The sequence below is a fragment of the Cervus elaphus genome, chromosome 22, assembly GCF_910594005.1.
Source record: "Cervus elaphus chromosome 22, mCerEla1.1, whole genome shotgun sequence".
In the NCBI taxonomy this organism is placed as follows: domain Eukaryota; kingdom Metazoa; phylum Chordata; class Mammalia; order Artiodactyla; family Cervidae; genus Cervus; species Cervus elaphus.
Genome location: NC_057836.1, coordinates 6,924,385 through 6,945,910, shown reverse-complemented (window position 1 = coordinate 6,945,910; position 21,526 = coordinate 6,924,385). Strand labels below are relative to the sequence as shown.

At 47.3% G+C, this 21,526-nt stretch overlaps 1 protein-coding gene across 3 annotated transcripts in view; it reads right to left on the bottom strand.

The window, feature by feature from the left end:
• TCF20 (transcription factor 20) overlaps positions 1-21,526 on the bottom strand; it is an 89,576-nt gene that overhangs the window by 26,052 nt on the left and 41,998 nt on the right. For all 3 annotated transcript variants that reach the window (XM_043880584.1, XM_043880583.1, XM_043880582.1), the window contains one exon: positions 15,645-21,329. In XM_043880584.1, coding sequence (XP_043736519.1) covers positions 15,645-21,293 — 5,649 coding nt within the window. In that variant the 5' untranslated portion in view covers positions 21,294-21,329. Of the gene's footprint in view, positions 1-15,644; positions 21,330-21,526 lie in introns of those variants that run through there.

The following is a 21,526-nucleotide window of genomic DNA, read 5'->3' as shown; positions in this document are numbered from 1 at the left end:
GAGCTGGCACAACCAGAGTGAGGAAAAGGGCCCCTCAGGCTGGTCTGCCACCTCTAACAGAGTCACCTGCTAACCTCCTAGCGTGGTTCTCCCAGACTGTCCCCGCCCTTGTTACGCAACTCCCTCACTCACACTAGAATAATCTCATTTCCGCCACTGCTTCTGGATCCCTCACTATGAGGGGCTGAGGCCCAGCAGGCAGTCCTGCTCCTCTTCACGACACACCTGACCTAGCAGCGGCTCATCTCCCCCTGCCCCCAGGACAGAGTCCTCTGCTTCCCCTGGAAACCAGGAGAGAAAACACACATGCACAAACTAATCCAACTGTGATCCTTCAGACAGAAAAATCTGGACTGAAACTATTCATTTAGATTCCCATTCCCCTCCCATAAAAATCCAAGTTAAAAAGAATGGTTCTGCTGCTGAAAATAATAGTTTCTGAAAAATATTAGTTTCTCTGAGAAAGCTTTTTAAACCACATTATAAACCTATAAAAAATGTGGCTGAGTGGGGGTTAGGGGTGGGGTGCCTGGCCTCAGAAGTGGAGCACAACACAGACGGTGTGACCAAAGTCCAAATCGAAGTGCTGCTGCTGAGGCGCGTCTCCCAGCTCCCAGCCCGGCCCCGAGTCCCTGAGTTTCCTTCCTGCCATCTCTGTACTTGCAGATGGGTTTACACTGAAGTTACGATGCTTTGGATCACGGTACGAAGTGTGAGATTAAAGGACTGCTTTTCTGTCCTTTCTTATTTTTTTGCACTTCGTCTGCCGAACAGAAGAGGCCAGAATTTACCTTCAACCTTGAGCACATGAAAAATATTACAGTGCACATGCTTTTCTGTGACGGATTTGTTCATTTTATCATTCAGCAAGCAAATAATGAAAACATTAGGACGCAGCTGGGGAAGGATGTCTTTTCTCTAGAAGATTCTATCACATACATATCTTTTCTTGTGGTTGCTGTTTTAAAATTCCAGATTCTCACCTGTTAGGTGTGTTAGAAGTAAGGCACATCTGTTGTACCTCCATCAGATGCAAAGGTTAGTAACCACTGGCTGACAGTAAAAACCCAGGCTGGTACTTCCTTACAGAATCATGAAATACAAGTTACTCTACTAAACACAAGTTACTCTACTAAAAAATGAAGGATTCTGACTTCCTAATGAGCTGCTCTTGGGACTTTTAATTTGCCTTACTAACATGTCAATTCTGCATCTACAGCATAAAACTGCAAAGCCGAGAAACTGGAAACACGAGTTAGAAGAAAATTAGACAGAACCCAATTAGTTTGGTCTTTATTGGCTCAAGTTTTCTCTATTCCTTATCTTTCCCTCTAATATTTCGATTGCTCTAAAGGTTGAAAGAGACTCTCAAGGTGCCTTTGATTATCAGTGGCCTTTGCTTTGATAGTCTTCTTAAATGATATGAACTTCAGAAATAGAATAATTTTTCCTTTCTATTCATTCAACAGATTTTACCTGCCTACGTGCCAGGCAAAGGGGCTGAACTGAAGATCAAAAGTCTGCCCTCGGGGGGACTTACAGAAGGGCTTGCAAGTAAGACTCCAAAACTGTGATGTGTCAAGATATAAATACTACTTTAGAGCTTAGAATTGGGGTCCCTGACTTAGTGAGGCAGGTCAGGAAAGCACTCAGATGTCAGGGCAGAAGGAACAAGCTGCCTTGTAGGAACAAGCACTTTTGCGTGTGGAGGGCTGACACAGTGGAGCAGGATTTTGAAGGGGTGGAGAGCTGATGAGCAGGAGGTGGGATCAAAGACGGCCCACTGGTGAGTTAGGGGTGTCATGGCAGAGTCTGGGTATGCGGGGTGGGGGTGGAAATGCACTCAAGAGGCTGCATTTAGAGATCTGGAGATAAAACCAACAGGACTTGATGATAAGCAACAGCCATGGAGGTCTGAGACAGGAGTCTGAGATGTGTCTCACAGGTCCTAGGTGTGTGTGTGTGTGGTGAAGTGGGGGGACCCTCACTGGACAGGCACAGTGGAAGGGGAGCCCTTCCAGCATCTGTGCAGCTGGATTCTGAGGAGGGAAGGACACAAGGGGCCCTTGAAAAAGTCCATTTAAGAAGAGAATGCTTTGGACTTTGGAGTGATGAGGAAAGGGTTTAATTCCAAATGACATTTTCTGGGTAACTGAAGGTAAACCTAGAAACCTTTCTGGAACACATGGGTCTACATTATTTTGAATTAAACTGATTATTCTCTATTGCCCCAGTGATGATTCTATTATTAGGGATAGTCTTGTAAGGTACAAGATAGAGACTAGGCTTTTTTTTTTTTTTAATCAAAATGACTCCCAGATATAACTTAAAACTTGCTTTTAAAAATAAATACCTGCTAATAAGCTTTTTTCCTGATCATTTTCTTATTTATCCTCAAGTGGAAGGAAGGGAAAAAAAACCCAGTTAAAGACATGCTCTGGTTTGCTGCCGACATCCCCTGGGTTTGCCTGCCTCACATTCAGTGGGCTATCTCTCTCCATCCCGGCCTCAAATACAGGCAGCCTAGAGAGACAAGACACAAAAAGAGAAGAACGGAGAGACAGCGGGTGAGGGGAGGAGGATCCGAGTTCCTTCCTGGGACGAGCTGTCCAGGGAAGCCGTCTGGGGGTGGACTGGCAGGCAGCAAAAGGCTCCGCAGGAGAGGAGACCAGGGCCGGCCAGCTACCCTCCTCCTCCGCAAGACCAGCCTGGGGCCAGTTAATTAGTTTAAGCCTCAATTTTTTTTTTTTTTCCCTTCAACAGTAAACTGGGAACAATACCCAGATGGGGAAAAGAGGAGGATGGAAAATCTTTCAGGAAAATTAACAAGAAAACAAACCCAAAGTCTCCCCAGTCAACCCAGAACATGCCTGACAATGAAGGGAAAAAAAAAGAGTATCTGTTTAAATGACGTGGAGGGGATTCCTAAGACACTGTATAAAAACAAGGGAAAAAGAAGGCCCAGCAGCGTTCCCGGGACAGCCCCCGAACAGGAGAGCCCTGTGGGCTGGCCTGGAAGGCTGGGCACAGCATCAGTGTAGACATCCAGGAGGAGGAAGCCTGTAAAACAACCCACTACTAATGCCTACACCCAGCAATGCTGCCATTTTCACGCACTGGTTTTGAACATTTATCTTTTTATTACAATAGCATTTTTAAAAAACCGGCCAGGCACATTCTTTTTCTTAACCACTTTTTTTTTTTTTCCCACCAACAATGTTCTCTAAACATGTACTAGTATTAGTACAGGTCCTAGTAATTATTTCTACCAAGGCGCCCACAAAGTTGAAAGTTTTAATTACCACATGTGGTATGAACTTCAAATGTGGCTGTGGTGGGCACAGATACTGGCTGTTCACTGTAGGTTTTAAATGTTCTATAATTTCCTGTCTAACTCTAATTCTCTTTGGTTTATAGTCTCCAGGTTCAGCAATAACACATTTACAGAGGCAAAATCAAAGCAATACAAAGCAGGTTTCCCAAGAAAGTACATCCACTCACCACGATTTAAGTTAAAACCAGTTTTCATCACCCCCCCTTCTAGAATATTAAAGTATATAAAAGGCTGGGTTCAACCATTTTTCTCCTGCTCTTGAACTGTATATTGTTACATTAACATGTATTCTTCATAACTCCACTTAAGAGAAAGTCAGTACTGGCCTCACTAATGAAGTTTCTGTGGTTTAACCAGACTTTGATTTTTTCCTGAAACATAGTTTGCATTTTATCTACCCACAGGTACATATACTCCATTAAAATAATTCTAATCAGAGGCTTTCTTTGATATCTGGAGAAGAAAGCTGTAACTCTGCTGAGAACATTATATAGTTTGTCTAAGGGGAGTCTCCACATGGTAGGAAAAAAAGGGATGTGTGCCCTTTAAGAAGTTAGAAAGGCGGTTTGAGGCAGTAATTAGCATGTTTGCTCTGAACAGCAGCTGAGAACCTGAGAAAGGCCAGCCCAGCAGGAGGAGGAGCCCTTGGCAGCCCAGTGAGAAGAAAGATGGGCCTTTCCTCCAAGTGCACAGACAAACGCTTATACACAGAGTTTAAAAGAAGACTACATGCTGGCTTATTTTTTACCCCTTGCTCAAAGAATGGACTGGCTCGCAAGGAGAAATGACTGCTTTCTGAATCTAAAAAGGTATCTTGTAAAAGAAATTACCTGTTAGGAAAGTGCCTCCTGCTCCTTTCTAAGGCTCCTCCAACCCAGGAGTTGGGTCTATGCATCCAGAGAGGTGCTCATGTTTAAAGGTTTTATCATTTCAGCGGCAGGAAAGATGGCTTCCTTTAACAACATCTCAAACCTGCCCAGCTTATCCTGGAACTTCTATCTCTGAAGATGTTCCAAACTCTCGGAGAGCCTTCCCCTTATTTCACTGCCTTTCCCCCTACCTGCATTTGTTTTATCCCTTCTCGACCAGATCTGCCTCTACCTCACCCATCCCTGACTCCCCAACGGAACAACAGAGTTCTTTCTGCAAGTCCAGATCTTGCCAGGCAAGGCCACCCTATTCCTGGAAGCAGCACGTTCTTCAAGCGGAGGGCAGCTTGAACAGGCACAGAGGGCAGAAGCACTTGTACACAGGGACACAGTGCCAGCAGAAAGGAATTTTTAAAAACGGGGACCTCTTGGCATATTTAAGCATATTAAGCCAGTGTAACCATCCACAGGGTCACTGGTCCCCATATCCAAGATCCAGATCCCACCAACCCTCTGAGTGGGCTGCATGGGGCCACTTAATGAGACAGGGCCTATTCTTCCCAGAAACCTTGCACTGGAAGGGAAAACTTGGTCCAAACCTAGCATGGAAACTTTGGGACTGAGTTAGTCGACTAGCTTACAATCGAGCTTCAGTCAACTACCTAAACACTGAGTTTTCAGGGCTGATTCCAGTCTGTCGCCTGCCCTGGCATCACCACCACCCAGAAAGACTGAACGTGCGGCAGCCAAATGTGACTCCTCCACCCAAGGAAGTCCAATAGCTGTTGGCTCAATCCACCTTCATGGATGTGGACTCTTTTCTTCTTCAAGAGCAGGAAGATCTCAGCAAGAGGCCACTGCTCACTTCAGCAGATGGAGGAAATGGGAACTTGGAAATTATATGACCAAGATCACAATTAGTTAAATTCAACAACTACCTTTGCCACCATCCATTTTGCCATTTTTTTTAATGTCAAGTGACTGTTGGAAATATTTTATCCCTACAATAATCTGACAAGGTAGCCCAGTTTCTACCTCCACTTCATAGGTTAAGAAATGAGGATGGCGATGGCTCAGGAAACTCAAACAGCGGCTCTGTATCAACCTAGAGGGGTGGGATGGGAGGGAGGTTCAGAGGGGAGGGGATGTATGTATGCCTATCTCTGATTCCTGTTGAGGTTTGACAGAAAACAAAATTCTGTAAAGCAATTATCCTTCAATTAAAAAATAAATAAATTTTAAAAAGTGAAATGGGGGAAAAGACTAGAAAAATAGAATGTCAAAAAAAAAAAAAAAAAAAGAAGAAGAAGAAAGAAAGAAATTAGGCTGGGATAGGCTAAAATGACTTATGTTCTGTTACAATTTTCCAAGAACTCAATCCTTATCAATATTTGGATGAAGGAAAAAATGAGATCTATAGAATTCTGTAACCACTAATGCTCCCCAACGCAATCTCTTCCCGTGTTTTCAGAGGCATCAGTGGGGTAAACCCGAGAGCCACTTCCACTCTCCGCTGGCCCCTGTTCCTGGGGCAGCCTGTGAAGTGATGTGATGAGCAGGGATGTGATGAAACGTGCTTCCACCATGTATACGGGTTTTCTTCCATGAGTGAGATTACACAAACAACAGAAAACGGGGCTTCACAATTCCCAAGTCAAAGTAAGGAGCTAAAGGCAGCAACTGGTATTCACTGCCTGTGTGTATGTGTGTCTCTCTGTGAGTGTCTGGATCATTTCCTGGGCTTCTGAGAGTTAACTGGGAAGGTTGTGAATGGAGAGTCTTCCAGAGCTGAGCAATGAGATCTTGTTGGCATATTCACGTTTAAAAGGAACTCTCTTTTTTCCAAAGTGGGGGTGGGGTAGGTGGAATTCCCCTGCCAGAGAGGCAGCATCCTGGAGGGGAGGGGCTTTCACGAGGAAAAGGTCTGCAGCACGGCAGGGCCTCGCCTGCCAGGAGGCAGAAGCAGCAATTCACAAGGATGCCACCTACAACCACATGGTGGCTTCGCATATCGTTCCTCAGGGGCTGCCTTTTCAAGGCATTAATATATTTTGATTCCTTCCAGAGAGAACTCTATCAAGAAACAAGCAGAGAGAACCATCTGGCAATTATCCTATTGCTTACCTTAATCAGTTTAAAGCAATTTTTGAATGAAAAAACGAAGCCACTCTCAAGTAAACCAAGGACCTACATCTGACACCCATCTGAACCAAGATTTAAACTTCTTAGACTATTTTCCAAGTCTGGAACCACCTGGCATCTCCATGGAGCCAGCCACAGTGAATATGCCTGACAGTTGTTAAATGAACGTACATTTTTCTAAAACTCTTCCACTAGCTGCTTAGTGAAACAGATAAGAAATTAAATGCCTTCAAAGTTGATGTCACAGGAGAACAGGTAACCCTCCTACACTGTTGGAGGGAATGTAAACTGGTGCTGCCACTTTGGAGAACAGTATGCGGGTTCCTTAAAAGATTAAACTGAGCGACCATATGACTCAGCGATCCCATTCCTGGGCATATATTCAGAGAAAACCATAATTTGAAAAGATACACACCCCCCAATGTTTACAGCAGCACTATGTACAATGGCCAAGACATGGAAACAACGTGTCTATCAACAGAGGAATGGATAAAGAAGATGTGGTACACACACACACACACACACACACACACACACACTGGAATGTTACTCAGCCATAAAAAGAACAAAACAATGCCATTTGCAGCAACATAGATGGACCCAGAGACTGTCACACTGACTGAAGTCAGTCAGAGAAAGACAAGTATCATATGGTATCGCTTAAAAGTAGAATCTAAAAAAAGGGTACAAGTAAACTTCTCTACAAAACAGAAACAGAACTACACATGTAGCAAAGCAAACTTACAGTTACCTGGGGGTAAGCCAGGGAGATAAACCAGAGATTGGGTCTGACACAGACGCACTGCTATACATAAGACAGATAACTAACGAGGACCTACTGTGTACAGAGCAAATTCTGTTCAGTGTTCTGTGATGACCTGTATGGGAAAAGACTTTAAAAAAGAGTGGCTATATATATATATATAAAACGGATTCCCTTGGCTGTACACCTGAAACTAACACGACGTCGTAAATCAACTATACTCCAAAAGAAAAAAAAAGAAAGAAAGGTTGACATCACTGCAGTCACTCCCATCAGAATGCACCAGCACCACGTCAGACCCCAAGTTTGTTATTTCGTTGGCCCTGGCTCAGGCATCTGCCTCTGTGGCAGTTCTTTAGTTCTGTTCTCACGAGGCACATTACTAGACAGCAGCGTGCTGCGGATATGTTCAAATCTAGTGTCTGTTGTAGGCATACACAGACTATACCTGGCTTCCTGGGACAGAGTCCCAAAGGGCTGAATTTTCTCTTCAGTTTGACTCCTACCCAATAAGCTTAATGACAGGAATACATCTTTACTAAAATGACATGGGAGGACACCTTCTAGGACGGACATCAGCCCATAGTACTTGTTTAGTCTGAAAACCACAACTCAAAAGCCTCTAGGAATAGTCTGGAACCCACCAAGGAAGCTACCTGATCTCCAGTGAAGTTAATTTCACCCCAACAGTCCTCTGTCATCTTCCTATTTATAGATGAGAAAACCGTCTAAGAGCCCTCCTGATGCCTCACTCAGGTGGCGCTCCTGGAGAAAGGGCTTTCACACATCTGACATTTCCAGGTAACCGAAGTTATTCAGACTGGGAAAAAGATGCACAGGAAAATGGCAACACCCCGAGGAGAGACTTTAAAGTTCTAAATTAATGATCATCAGGCATAAAGCTCTAAAGCAGGAAACAGCCATACCACCCATACATGAAATAAAATTAAAAAGAATAAAAAAATTTTAAAATATCCACTGTCATGAGACTGTAGTAAAACATACACTCACATGGATGATCATAGTTTGGTACAATCCTCTTCAGTTAAACCACAAGATAATACCTATCAAAACCATAAAATGGTCACTTTCTGATTCAGTAGTGGACATCTTAAAAATTTCCCCTAAATAAAACTCCATGAATAAAAATGTATACTCATCTGTTTGCATAACAGAGGAGCCTGGCATGCTGCAGCCCATGGGGTCACAAAGAGACAGACAAGACTGAGCGACTGAACAACACAGATAGTAAACTAACTGGAAACCTCAATGTCCAACAGTCTAAGAACACTTGTAGAAATTACAGCGCATTAAAACAAAACACATTAACATTGTTATTATTTACCTTATGTAGATAAGTAACACCTTTATAAAGGGTATTTCATATTTGCACAACTTGGGAGTAAGGCTGGGAACTCCGACCCCGAGGACCCTGCCAGTCGCCTCCTCCAGACCCCGAGGCCAGCCTGCCCAGCTCTCTCTTCAGCTGCCCTCCTCCAGGTTTCCTATGAGTGCAGCTGCCTCAGGCCCTCAAAAGACAAGTGTCCACCCAGGGACACAGCCTCGGAGCCCAGCGGCCCATCTGGTAAAGCGCATGCACTCTGTCTAGCCTCAGTTCAACACACAGAAGGCTTTAGCTACATTCTGGAACTCTGAGAATATGGGTGCCTCTGTGCACCACAGAGCCTTTTCAGACCCACCTAGCAGCCAGCCCTTCCTCACTGTAATTATATGCAATTCGGTATTCCACTCTGTTGTCCATAATGTCAACATCTTGGAAAAAAATTATTCAAAAACCAAAACCAGCAAATTTCCCCTTCTGCCCCACCCCACCCCTCCACAATCATATTTTAGGCAATGATTACAATGATAAGCTTAATTTCTTTCTCTGATGCCTTTTCAGGGTTCGCTACATAAGATTTTTTAAAAATGACACAGATCTCATGATTTCCTATTTTCCCTCCACTTTCTTGCAACTTAGATTTAAAAGTTTTCTAGCTTTCATGTTAACTCAAAAAGCTAAATACAAATCAGCAAACCTTATTAAAGAGGCTGAGAGTGCTGACTCACGTGGACTGCTTTCGTACCAGCATCTTCGGTCTGCTACGCATCAGCCACAAAACGAAATGTTGCCCTTCTCTCTCTCAATCTCTCTCTGCGGTTGCTGTCCTACTCACACTCACATGCCCACTGACCTCACTTTCTTTTACCTGCCAGGTCTAGTCAGTTTCTAGATGCTATGAACTTTAAATTCTAAAATGTTGTTAGCATATGCCCACTCTTCTGATTCCTTCACTACCCTTTCTTCAGCCCTTACCATCTCCTGTATAAATTTAAGCCGCAGCCTCTCATCTGGTCAGCTTGCTTATCTCTCCCCACATCCTTCCTGAATCTCCTTCATACAACACACACCCGATCATACGACACACGCTTAGAAACTGTCAGTGGTTTTGCACTGCCCATAAATTAAAGGCTACGACAGAGCCCTCCGCCATCCATATATATGACACATACTAGCTATTTTTGGTGGGAGACGGAGTGTGGCTGTCCGGAATCATTCCGTGAATTCTTATTTTGCATCTCCGTTTATAGGGCTGACCCGTCAAAAATGCTTATTTAAAGAACTTTATTACTAGGTAGACTCTTTACTGTGGCCTTAGGTAATCACTATCAAAATTTACCAACTCACAAGAATATTAATGCTTTTACTTAGTGTGCAGGCAGATTTTATTCTCTGCCTTCTGCTCCTCTCCTTTGAGGAGTCTAACTCCTGAGGGTGTTCATGTGGGCTAAAGCTATTTCATGAGACAGTAATTAATACTGCACCTTACATACCAGAATCCCTGCTCCCCTCAAACTAGAGCCTCCCACAAGAGTAATAAAAATGAGGAGAAACTGTTTGTTTTATGTGCAGGGCAACTTTGCTATCCAGGAGGATATGTTCTGGACACCCCTGGGACGAACCACTAATTGTGCTAGGATGAAATGATACAAACCCCCACTTACTGAGTGAGTTTACAACGGGAATGCATCTTTGCCAAAACAGCACGTGAAAATGCCACTCGAGGGCAGACGCCAGCCCACAGCACACGCCGAGCCCCTCTCTAGGCACTTTCCAAAGAGCACCTTGTTTCACACTCAGCACAAACTGACTTACGCAGGTGCCATCTGCTTCCACAGTTCACAGATGAGGAAAGTGAAGTACGGACGTCAGTGGCTTGAGCAAGTGACCAGCTAGGAAATTCCCCAGAAGCAACGTGACTCCAGGTCTGACCTAGCCCCCTCCACACACCTGTGAGGGACAGAAGTCCCCACCTCACCCTAATGTCAGACTCTTGGCTTTCTAACAAGGACTCGGATACGTGCTGAACTGAAATGAACACTTAACTTTTATGTGCTATTTGATCCTATAAGCTCTTTAACATTAGCAATACCTAGTTTAATCTCTCAGGGATGAATTATTCGGCCTAATATACAGTGACCTGTCAATATTCTTATTTATGGTCCTTCAGCATGCTCAAAGAATAGTTTGAGCCTCATAAGTTTTATTTAAAAATCAGGGGTAAAGCTTCTCTCATCATCCCTCCACCCCTAAAAGAAATAAAGAAACAGACCGTAGGAAAACTCTTCCAATGTGTAAGGTAATATAAACAATAAGATTAAAAACTTCCAAGTTTCACAGGAGATTCCCTAGAATTCAGAAAAGCCAAATTCTAAAAGAAAATTAACCCTTTCTCTGGAGGTTTGGTCTCAAGGCCATCATGTAGGAATAGAAAAAGAGATATCTATCACACGGATAAAATGTTAAGAAAAATAGGAAATAAGATAATTACACAACTTTCTGCTGCATGATAACATGGCAACAGAGAGATGAACAACCCTTGGTGCCTTAACGTTACTGCAGACAGGCTGTGCCAGCTATGGTGACTGGGGGCTGGGGAGGGAGGGAGTGTGAGGAAGACAGAAGAGGAGAAGGAGGACAGCGAATAATGCAGGAATGAGGGAGAAGGAGGAGAACGCAGCGGGCAGCGCAGGGGCAACGGGCGGGCAGAGTCACTAGCGGAAGGCGGGGACTGGAGCTGAGGGCAGAGACCAGGAGTCAGAAGAAGGTTCAGGGGGACCTGGGCTGACGGCTGCACCCTTGCAAGGCTGCTAGCTTAAGAAGCACATAGATGGAGTTCAGGGAGAATATGTCTTTATTTTATAGATAACGGGGGAAACTAACCAACCCATTTTTGACATTTTAACACGCAATCACACGTTCAAGATAATCAACGCATTAGTACTTTTACACTTGGCAAATTATATTTTTTGTCACAGTTTAAAGTAAATTAAGGTGGATGCTAGCCTGTTAGATATAAGAGGGCAAATTATTATTGCCCATTATTTAAACTTACAGACATTCAGAAACGTAAAGAGAGTGAAAGCCGTTTGTACAGGAGTGTTCTAGCTTTCAGCTGTTTTCAGGTTAGTGTAACTTGGGCTTACAGGGAGAGGAAATAGTATGTTTTGAAGACTTTTTATTATTTTGCTAAAATATCACACTTGTCAAAACACCTGATACATACCCAGGCCAAAATGGATCTTTAATCAAATATACGTGGCCTTATCTCAGCATGATAGGACTGAGAACACACTTACTGAGCAGACCAGAGCTGAAGGCATCTGCTAAAACCTGAGATAAAACTAGACTCAAAGTGACCTTGACAAACTGAAACAGCATCTATCAAATTAAATAAAAGAAGTCAAGTTAGTGTCATTTAAATTTGTTCTCAAGTACATTACGGAGAATAAAAGCTAGACAAATAAAACTGAAAAGGATCTCGCAGTCATAGTGGAACATCAGTTCCAAGAGCCAAGAAGCATAACTTTTAAAAACATTTAAAAAACCAACACATCACTGGGGGCAAGACTTCCTAAGCATCTGTCACTAGAGCCAAGCCATCCTGTATTCTGAGGGTAATGGACTGGTGTCTTCTCTCTTCCTATCTCATTGGGAGGCTTGTGAGAATAAAACAGATGTGCAGTGTATTGAAAAACTAAATTCAATATCCCAAGCTAGCATTCTGTTCTAAAAGAGGGATGTAAAATATAGAATGGGATCAAGGGAAGAGAAATGTAATATTCTTAAAGGGCACTGGTAGAGTGAGTGAGTACAATACAAGAAGATAAAGCGGCAGTATGAGATTTATTTAAGAGATTGGTCATGAAAGTAATATAACATTCTATGCCAGTTACATCTCAATTTTAAAAAACAAAAGTAGGTCAGCTGTTATGAAACCTGTTACTAAAGGAGACAGTGGAACCTGCAGTCCTGATGGCGCCACCATGGAACCTCAAGGTCTAAGTTCAGGTCTCTATTGTAAAGACAAGTGTAGGGACCAAAAAAACCTGTTTTCGTGCCTTTTACCTTTAAGTGAAACATTCCAACTGAGACAATTAAGGCTGCAATTAATATTTTAAAATTTAAAAACTACTTTCAATGTTCTCTATCTAATGCGCTTCATGTTATTTAAACCATATGAGGGATGGGTTAAAGAAAGAGACTGCTTTCTTACATTCAGCTATTTGTTTCAACTATAATGTTCCGGATTTTATTTTGGGATCAAAGCTGACAAGGAGAAGACTAAACTGTTACTTTTGGAAGACAGGACTCCTGACTAGGAATTCCTTACTCCTGAAGATGGAGGGGGTTGTGATTCAGGGTGGTCGCATCACTATAGGGTATTCGCTACCGTCTATGAACTAGGCTTAAATTGAGACAGAGGATCTAGTGATCTGCTGAGAAGGATTTAGCCTGCTGATTTAGGATTCAGGCTATCAACTGGAAAGGGACACATACCAAAAACTAACAACAAACCAGCCCACCAAATACTGTAAGCTTCAGAGGAAAGCTGGCAAGCAGGCCATCAACTGGACAGGAACACACACCAAAAACTAACAACAAACCAGCCCACCAACTACTGTAACCTTCAGAAGAAAGCAGGCCATCAACTGGACAAGATGATGATTAATAGATCACTGAGCTCCCAGAAGCAACTGAAGAATTTTGTACTGACTTGGCCAAAAAGTCTGTTACAAGAAAACCCATAAGAACGTTCTGGCAACCCAACACTTTAGGGTCTTAAATTTTATGTCCCTTTAGGACTTTCACAAATGCCACTGTGGGGGAGTTCCCTGGTGTCCTAGTGGGTAGGATTCTCGGCTTTCACTGCCATGACCCAGGTTCAACCCCTGGTCAGTGAATTGAGATCCTGTAAGCCAAGCAGTGTGACCAGAAAAAAAGATGCTGCGTGTCTAAGAAGCAAATCTACTTCAAACTTGGGGTCTGGGAGTGACACTGATGGTAGAGAGGGGAGACGGGAGGAAAAAGTCCTGTGAGGAAGTAAGGGGATAGGGAAAAGGTCTAAGAGGGAAAGGAGAGCTCCCTGTGAGGCAGTTAGAACGTTCTCACTTAATACGTATGTGGACGTCACACTAATTACACCCTTGACTATGCGAGTACTTCCTCTCAGACCCTGATAAACTCTGGGGTAATGCAGTGATGAAACAGCTCTGTGGGGAAGCCGCAGTGGGAAGGGAGAGGACAGTATGAAGTGCCCAAGAATACTATGATCCTGGCTGATAAAACACTTATTAGGTATGACTGGAAGTCATCAGTACATGTGTCAAGTATGTTTTAAATGTAAATCAACACAAAAATCTCTCATCTGACTATACATCACAGACTAAACAAACATGTACACATCTGTTTCCTTTCCATAAAAAAAAAAAGGAATAAACTTATCAAAGGAATAGACAAATTAATGAGGACATGAAGAAAGGGCAGGGAAACAAACAACGCACAGGAGATGCCCAAATTCTAAAAACCAGAAACAGAACAGGCAGAACAAGTGCTTCAGCTGATGGAAAGCAAGCAGAAAACGCGTGCAGGAGAGGAGTCGCTGAAAGCCAGTCACCTCATGGCCTGGAGTCTGGGAACTGCAACACTCAGAAAGTGGGGGTGTAAGACAAGGCTAGAAACCAGAACATTCGCTCCAAGTTTTTATGAGGAGCTAGGTCCCTTACTTACCCCCATTTAACCAGGTAACTGTCCCCTCAGAGAAACAGAGAAGAAAAAAGTTGTTGAAAATATCAGAAATGAAGATAAATAAATAAAATGTTGATCAGATGAAGCTGAAGAAAGCATGGAGAAATCAGAACAAAAGGAGCTAGAACACAGAACAGGAAAGAAATGACAAAGCCAGTAGGTGAAGCCAGGAGATACGATTCCTAATTAATAAGAATTCCAGCAAAAGGGGACAACAGAGAAAACAGGAAATTATCCAAGAAATAACACCTGACAATCCTCCCGATCGAATAGCTATGAATTACAGATGGCAAGATCTCACAGCAGCCACCCAGTACATGGAAAGGCCAACAAAGGCCTATGGTTTGAGATTTCAGAACTCTAGGAAAATGAGAAGATCCTCAGACTTTCAGAGGACAAAGACTCAATGCAAAATTAAGGCTGAAAATCAGAGCAGTTCCAGTCAACTGTAATACCTCCTTCTCTAGGAACCAGAGAACAGGTCAGGAACCACGACTCCAAGACAGTGAGAAACAACTAGATTCTATACCCAAGCAACCTCCTGTTAAACAAGAAGATGGAAAAAAGACATCCCGATTCACAGGATCTCAACATACTGCCTCCCGCCCTTTTCTCCTGAAAATGCTAAAGGATGACGCACACCATCAAATGACGGCCCAGACCAAGTAAGGGGAAGACACGGGTAAGAAAACAGCATTCAACAGAGGGAAGAGGCAGATGACGACGACAATGAAGAATGCCCCAGAAAAACAGACACAGAACAGACCTGAAGAACAAAACCCCCTGGGAAAGTGTGAGTCGGAAATGTGTGGTCCAAGAAAATAAAAAGCAAATAAAAACATGAATTAGTAATTCTAGTGAAGTAAAAAGTTTTAAAAGAAAGAAGTTATAACCATAGTATTAATTTCATCAGTATTACAGAGACAGATGTTGAAAAATGAAAAAAAAAAAAAAAAAAAATCCATAGATAACCCAAACAGCAGTAAAAGCTTAGTTTGTTCAGAATCAGAGGGAACTGGCAGAGGACAGGTTTGAGAAGGGGTGAAACACTGATGTTTGTTTTAATGAGTCAGAGGAGACTAATATGACCCTGTAACCTGTGAACACAAATTACTGATAAAAGTAAAAGCTAAACAAATCTCTAAATTACTTCATTTTCTGTCCCTCATTTAGGCCTAAGGGCATTATTATTATTGATGTACTGTATTAAGTTACAGGTATACAACACAGCGATTCACAATTTTTAAAGGTTATACTCCATTCAGAGTCATTACAAAGCACTAGCTATATTCCCTGTGTTGTCCATTAGTCTTGGGGCTTTACTGTGGAGGAATTACCCTGTGATTTGTAAGAATAAAAAGTATGGCTGAAACAAATGAAGGTGGAAGAAAAAGAACCCAAAGGAAGTAACCGAGAGCCGCGGTGGCGGGGATTTCTGGTACTCACCATCTCTCTGGCTATTTCCAGCGCTTCCTGCAGGCCATAGAGCCGGCCACAGACCAGGTAGATTCCATTGGCCCAGAGAATACAACCCTCGTGGACCCAAAATTCATTGCTGTCGAGAGGTAGTTCAGGGATTTGTAACTCCAACTCGGGGCCACCTTCTGAAGTGGTGGGCACGGAGGGCTTTAAGTCCGAAACAGTCTTTTCGCTGCTGCCCTCGGTGGTGGCTTTTTTACAAGGGAGCCCCCTGGACAGGGACCGGGGGCCTCCGGCACAGTCTTCCGAGCGGTGTCGCCGCTTAAACCTGGGGTGCGCGGCCAGGCTCCTCTGCTCCTTCTGCTGCTGCTCCTCCTCCTCCTCAGTGTCCGTCTTGGAGCCGTTCGAAGCGCTTTTGTGCCGGACCTTCACCTTGCTCTGCGTTTCCGCGGCCCTCTTGGGAGGTGGATTCTTGGGGAGAGTGGCTGCATAATCTTGGGGGTAAAAGGGTCCAAAGAGGTCGCCCATGTTCCGGTAACTGGCCCACTTGCCGCACAGACAGCAAACCAGGTGCCCCATCACAGAAGACTCTGTCACCACGGGGCCCTGCAGCACGAAGGACGAGGCTGGGAGAACCTTGCTCTCGGTGCTGCTGGGCGGAGGCGTCAGGGACCGCTGGCCCTTCCGCCCCCTCACCAATTTGGTCTGCTCCTCCTCCTCTGCGTTGATGATTGTACACACGGCTCCAAGTTCACACTTATTTACTACGTGGATATAAGGGAAAAAAGACTTGTTCTTGGCATCGGTTTTATCCAGGGGCTGGGTGGCGTACTTCAGCTTGATCTCCGGTTCTTGGGGTTCTACGATGGGAACGGCCTGTTTGGTTTTCCGTTTCCTGGGCTGCGCCCCAGTCTTCCTTCGCTCCCTCCGCTGCCTCTGCTTTTTTGGCTTTGGCTCTCCATCGGCAGAACCTTCTGGTATCTGAGGGGGCTGAGGGGGTGGCGGCGGGGGCTGCTGCTGTTTCTTCTGCTTATTCACGCTACCAATGGGTCTTCCTTTCTTCTTTCCTGAGGGGAAGTAACCCTTTGGGGGGAAGCCTTCCTGTTTGGGGGAAATCGTCACAGCATCGCTCTCTTTCTCTTCAGCCTTGGGGTTTGCCTCGGGAGCCAACGTGCCCACTGGAGGTACATTCTTTGAGTCAGGAAAGATCAAAGGTGCTGTCCCGCCAAGGGACCCGTCTGGTCTCCCCTGGTTACCCCCAGGCTTCTGTGAGGTTGCGGATGCCATGGCACCAGGGGGCTCCTTCCCAGCAGCAACCGTGTCGGGGTGCGTCTCCGTCTTCACCTTGTCATCCCCACCACCGCGCCACTCCTCCGAAGACCGGGCCAGAGGCTTCTCTCCGCTCAGCTCCTGGTTTGCGGGACAGGTCAGCTCAGATATCACCTCGCCTTTTCTCTTCTCCAGCTCAGCATCCGGAACAGCACCGCTCCCACCTTCTGGAGGGCCGCTTTTCAAAGACAGGATGTCGTCAAGAGTAACCGTGTCTCCCCCGGTCTCCGCGCTGTTCGAGGACGCACTCCTCCTAATGTTTGGGGATGTGATCTTCTGGACGATAGCTTCCAGTTTCAACCCCCGGCCTTTCCTTGGGGGCAGGATTTTGGTCTTAGCAGGCCCTGTAAGGGTAACCGCTGGGCAGTTTCTACTATCTGGACTCGGAAGGTCCTTGGAGGACTCCCTCTTAGGGATGGACTTGATCTCCTGACTGTGAGAAAGATGGGCATAGGAATTGTAGGCTTTATCAGTGCCTTCTTTTGACGGGTGAAGGAGGCGCCCTTTATCTTCAGTGTTGCTGTTCTTCACATCCTGTGACTGTCTCTTACTGGGAATGGGAGAGATAAAAGAACGGACACGCCTCCTCATGATTAAGGGGTTTTGAGAAGAATGATCCTCTTGACCTGGAAGTCTCAGCATAACGTTACTCGGTTTGGATGACTGCGTAGACTCTGAGAGCCCGTGTCCGTCCGTCTCGTGGGGTGGTCCGTACCTTTTCTGATTGGACATTCCTGGAGGGCCGCTGCTTTTGGCCGGAGAAGTCTGCCGAGAGAGATCCCAACAAGATTCTTGCTGTAACTTCTGGGAGCCGTGCTTCAGTTCAATGCCTTTGTTAGAAAGACCATCGCTAGACATGAGGCAGCGCCCGCCGTCCTGACCGCTGGGGTCATGGTACGTCCCCATCGGTGGGCCATACATCATGCCATCTTTGTCATTCTTCAGGGGACTCCGGACTCGGTCGAGAAACTGCTGCTGCCGTGGACTCTTGCGGGGTCCCTCCTGCCTATGCTGAGCCGCAGCAATCACTCCCTGAGCAGAACTGCCGCCCCAGTCCTTGTAGTCCTCTTGCTGCTGTTGGTACATCTGTCTCTTGTAATGCAGCTGGGAATTCACACCTGCACTGGGGTCCCCGTAAGCATGAGCACGCGTGCTCGTGTGATAAGCGGAGGCCAGGCTTTCCGAATTGGGAGAAAAGGGAGCGTGCAAAGAACTCCTGTTGGCCCTCTCGGAGAAGGTCATGTGTGGGCTCATGTGATGAGGGTCTCCCCCTGGGCCTCTGCTCCTCCCAGGGGACATCTTCAACTTCTCTGAAAAGTCATGATACTGAGAAGGGGACCGACCCCTCATGCCCTCCCGACCGCCAACTCTGCCGGGGACTCGCCGCATCGACGTGGGTCTGCTGTCCTGTGGGCCGTAGTCTGAGATGGAATCGTGGGCCGCCACTCCAGGGCTGGCGTTGCCTCGGTAGGACTCGTGCTTGATGCTAGCAGGGTGGCAGTGCTCTCCCGATTTCTTGTTGTTGAAACTAGCTTGGGACTTGGACTGTTCAAAGTCTTCCTCTTTTATCTGCCCACTCTGGGATTTTAGCTTTGTTTCCATGGACACCAGCCCACCTGGAAGAATGACCGACTGACTCAAACTGGGATTGAGACGCTCATTCCTCCCGAGTCTGGTGTCGGCGCCCATGTGTCCCAGCGAGTGAGCCCCCGGGTCTCTGACAATCTGTCTTAGTGGAGAAATGTCACAGATGACTGATCTTCTCTCAGAGAGGGAACCCCCGGGCTCATGGGCTGATGATGGAGGCTCTATTTCAAACTTTCTGGGAATTGGGTAGTCGGCCAAATTGATCTGCTTCATCTCAGGAGCCGTGCCACTTGACTTCCTTTCCCAGGGGCCCCAGTGGGGGTTTTCTAACAGGGACCCAATGCTTTTGTTCAAAAGGCCCCTGCTAGCTAACTCATTGGTCTGACTCACTAAGACATTAGGCCTTGTGGCTCCTTCGAGGCTGCCAGCCATGGCCTGGTGCTCCTGAGAACTCCGGGAGTACCTCCTGTCGGGGTGGTGGTGGTAACCCTGAAGCACCTCCTGCAGGAGGCTGGGGAACTTCTCATTTCTGCCCTTTCGCTCCCCGTGGCTGGTGAAGTCCCCCTTATCTTGTCCTGTAGGATACTGGGCAAAGCCGCTGATGTTTCTCGGCACGGCTGACCCCAAACTGTCTTTGTAACTATAGCGCAGGCTTCCAGGAGATTTGCTGGGCTCAGTCCTGCCTGTGAAACCAGAGCCCCCTGTGGGGTGCCCACTCTGGCCGTTCCCTTCCCCGTTGTGGTTGGAGTTACTGTCTCCACTCTTGCCTCCTTTACTGCCTCCCCCCGGAGGCTCTGGCTGGGGAAGGGGCGCGTGGCTGGTCTCCTTCGCCGCCCCGGTGCTGGGCGGCCTCTGTGCGGCTGCAGGGTCCTCCTCCTGGGAGCCTTTGTCCTGCCCACCAGGCTTCTCCACCCGGCCTGTCATGGCTTCCCGGGAGACGATCACCCCGACTGTCTTCTCATTGACTTTCGGGTTGCCCTCAGATGACAGGGGTGTGTCCTTGGCACCCGGTGAGGCGGTCTCTTCTCGGGCTGCGGGACTGGCGCTGAGTCGGGGGGCTTCGTTCTGAGCTCCCTGTGCTGGTGAGGAGCCTGCCTTCTCCGAGGCCCCGCCCTTGTAGGTGGTGTCCGAGCTTGTGCTCTGGCCGCTCAGCTGCCTCACCCTCTCGCCTTGATCCTCAGAACTGCTGGAGCAGCCTCCATCCAGCGACTCTGCCAACGGGGACTTCAGTTGTTCTTCAGCCTGTGAGGAGCCTTCTGAGTTGGGGCAGCTGTCTGTTTTCTTAGATGATGAGGAGGGCCTCTTTGAGGTCTTCTTCTGAGGGGTCAGGGCATCGGAAAGTAGCATGTGCTGAACTGTGTTAGGAAGGTTGGCCACCTGCGTGCTCAGGGCACTCAAACTGCTCAAGCCGGGATCGGTCAGCCGCTTTTCGGGCACCCCTTCCAGCCCGAACCCTTTGAAGCCTGCAGCGTGAGAGTTGGGACTGGGCATCATCGACGGGGTTGGGCTGAGCTGAGGCATTAACTGCAGGATTCTGTTTCTGGAGCCCATTGGCACATTGCCTTGCCCACATTGGAGGTTCTCCCCGCTCTGCGTGAGAGGAGACGGGGTAGAACTACAGCTTGGAGACTGAACCACGGAGGCAGCTGGGGAAGGGTTAGAAATGGGGCTGAAGTTCTGGTGAAACTGCATGGGGGACCTCACGGGAACCTCGGGCTGGCTGTACTGCCCGACCTGGCTCTGCAGGGGCAGCTTGGTGGCGGCGTTGGAATACTGCATCACGTGCTGAGGGGGGTGCTGCTGCCCCTGCGGCTGCCCCTGCTGCTGCCCCTGCTGGGTCCCGGGTGGAATCTTGGCTTGTTCGAAATTCTTCACAGACTGAGGCTGATAGCTGTAACTGGATTGCGTTCCGTAAGCCTGTGTGCTGGAGCCCACGCTATGCCCTTCGTACTGCGACCCGGCGTTCACGCTGTAACTGCCGTCGTAGCTCTGCCCAGACTGGCTGAAACGCTGCGGTGACGGGAAGGAGGCGGCGGCGGCGGTGGCAGAAGACTGGTAGTGCTGGCCGAACTGCCCCACCCTCAGCTGGTAGCCGGCGGCGGAGGCCGGCAGCGTGGAGGGCCGCTGCATGGGCTGCAGGTGGGGGGCGCCGGGCGCCGGCTGGCTGGCCGCCTGCGGCAGGGGCTGGTGCGACTGGTAGAGCTGCTGGCGCAGCTGCTGCGCTTGCTGCTGCTGCTGCTGCTGGCCGGAAGGCTGCTGCTGGTACTGAGCGCTCCCCGGGGAGAAGGGCCCCGCGTAATCCTGCGAGTAATGAGACACACCGCCCAGGGCAGAGTGCTGTGCTTGGAACTGGCCCACGTGACCCTCACTGCCGTACTGATTGCCAAAGCTGCTCCCCTGGGGGGGTCCGTAGCTCTGCACCGGCCCGGAAGGCCTTCGCGGAGGAGGCTGTGGGGTGCCTGTGGCCACGGGGTCCTTGTTGCCGGCCATGTAGTAGAAGTCTCCAGCCTCCTTCCTGAAGCCCTGGTAGCCCTGATGGCCGGAGGTCTCGCTGGCCATCGCGGCCGCCGCCGCCGCTGCCGCCCGTCGCCCACCGCCGCTGCCGCCACTGCTACCGCCACCTCCACCAGCACCCCCAAAACTCTGGAACATCTGGGCCTGGCGGGGGCTGAACTCCTCTATCCGAGATGAGCCGTGCACCTCCTGGGGGTAGCTCTGCTGGTTCCCGTGGTAACTGCTTTGCTCCCGGAAGGACTGCATACTGCTCAGCAGCGCAGCAGCAGGCCAGCAGCCCTCCTGGAAACAGAAGGAGAAAAGAGAAGCATGAGACACACATCTCCCCAGGACAAACAAAGCCAAGTTTAGAGACGGAGGGGACACGGAAATTCAGATGCCCAGGTAAAGTTAATTACATCTCCTTTATTTCTTATCTGGGCTTCCCTGGTGGCTCAGCTGGTAAAGAATCTGTCTGCAATGCAGGAGACCTGGGTTCG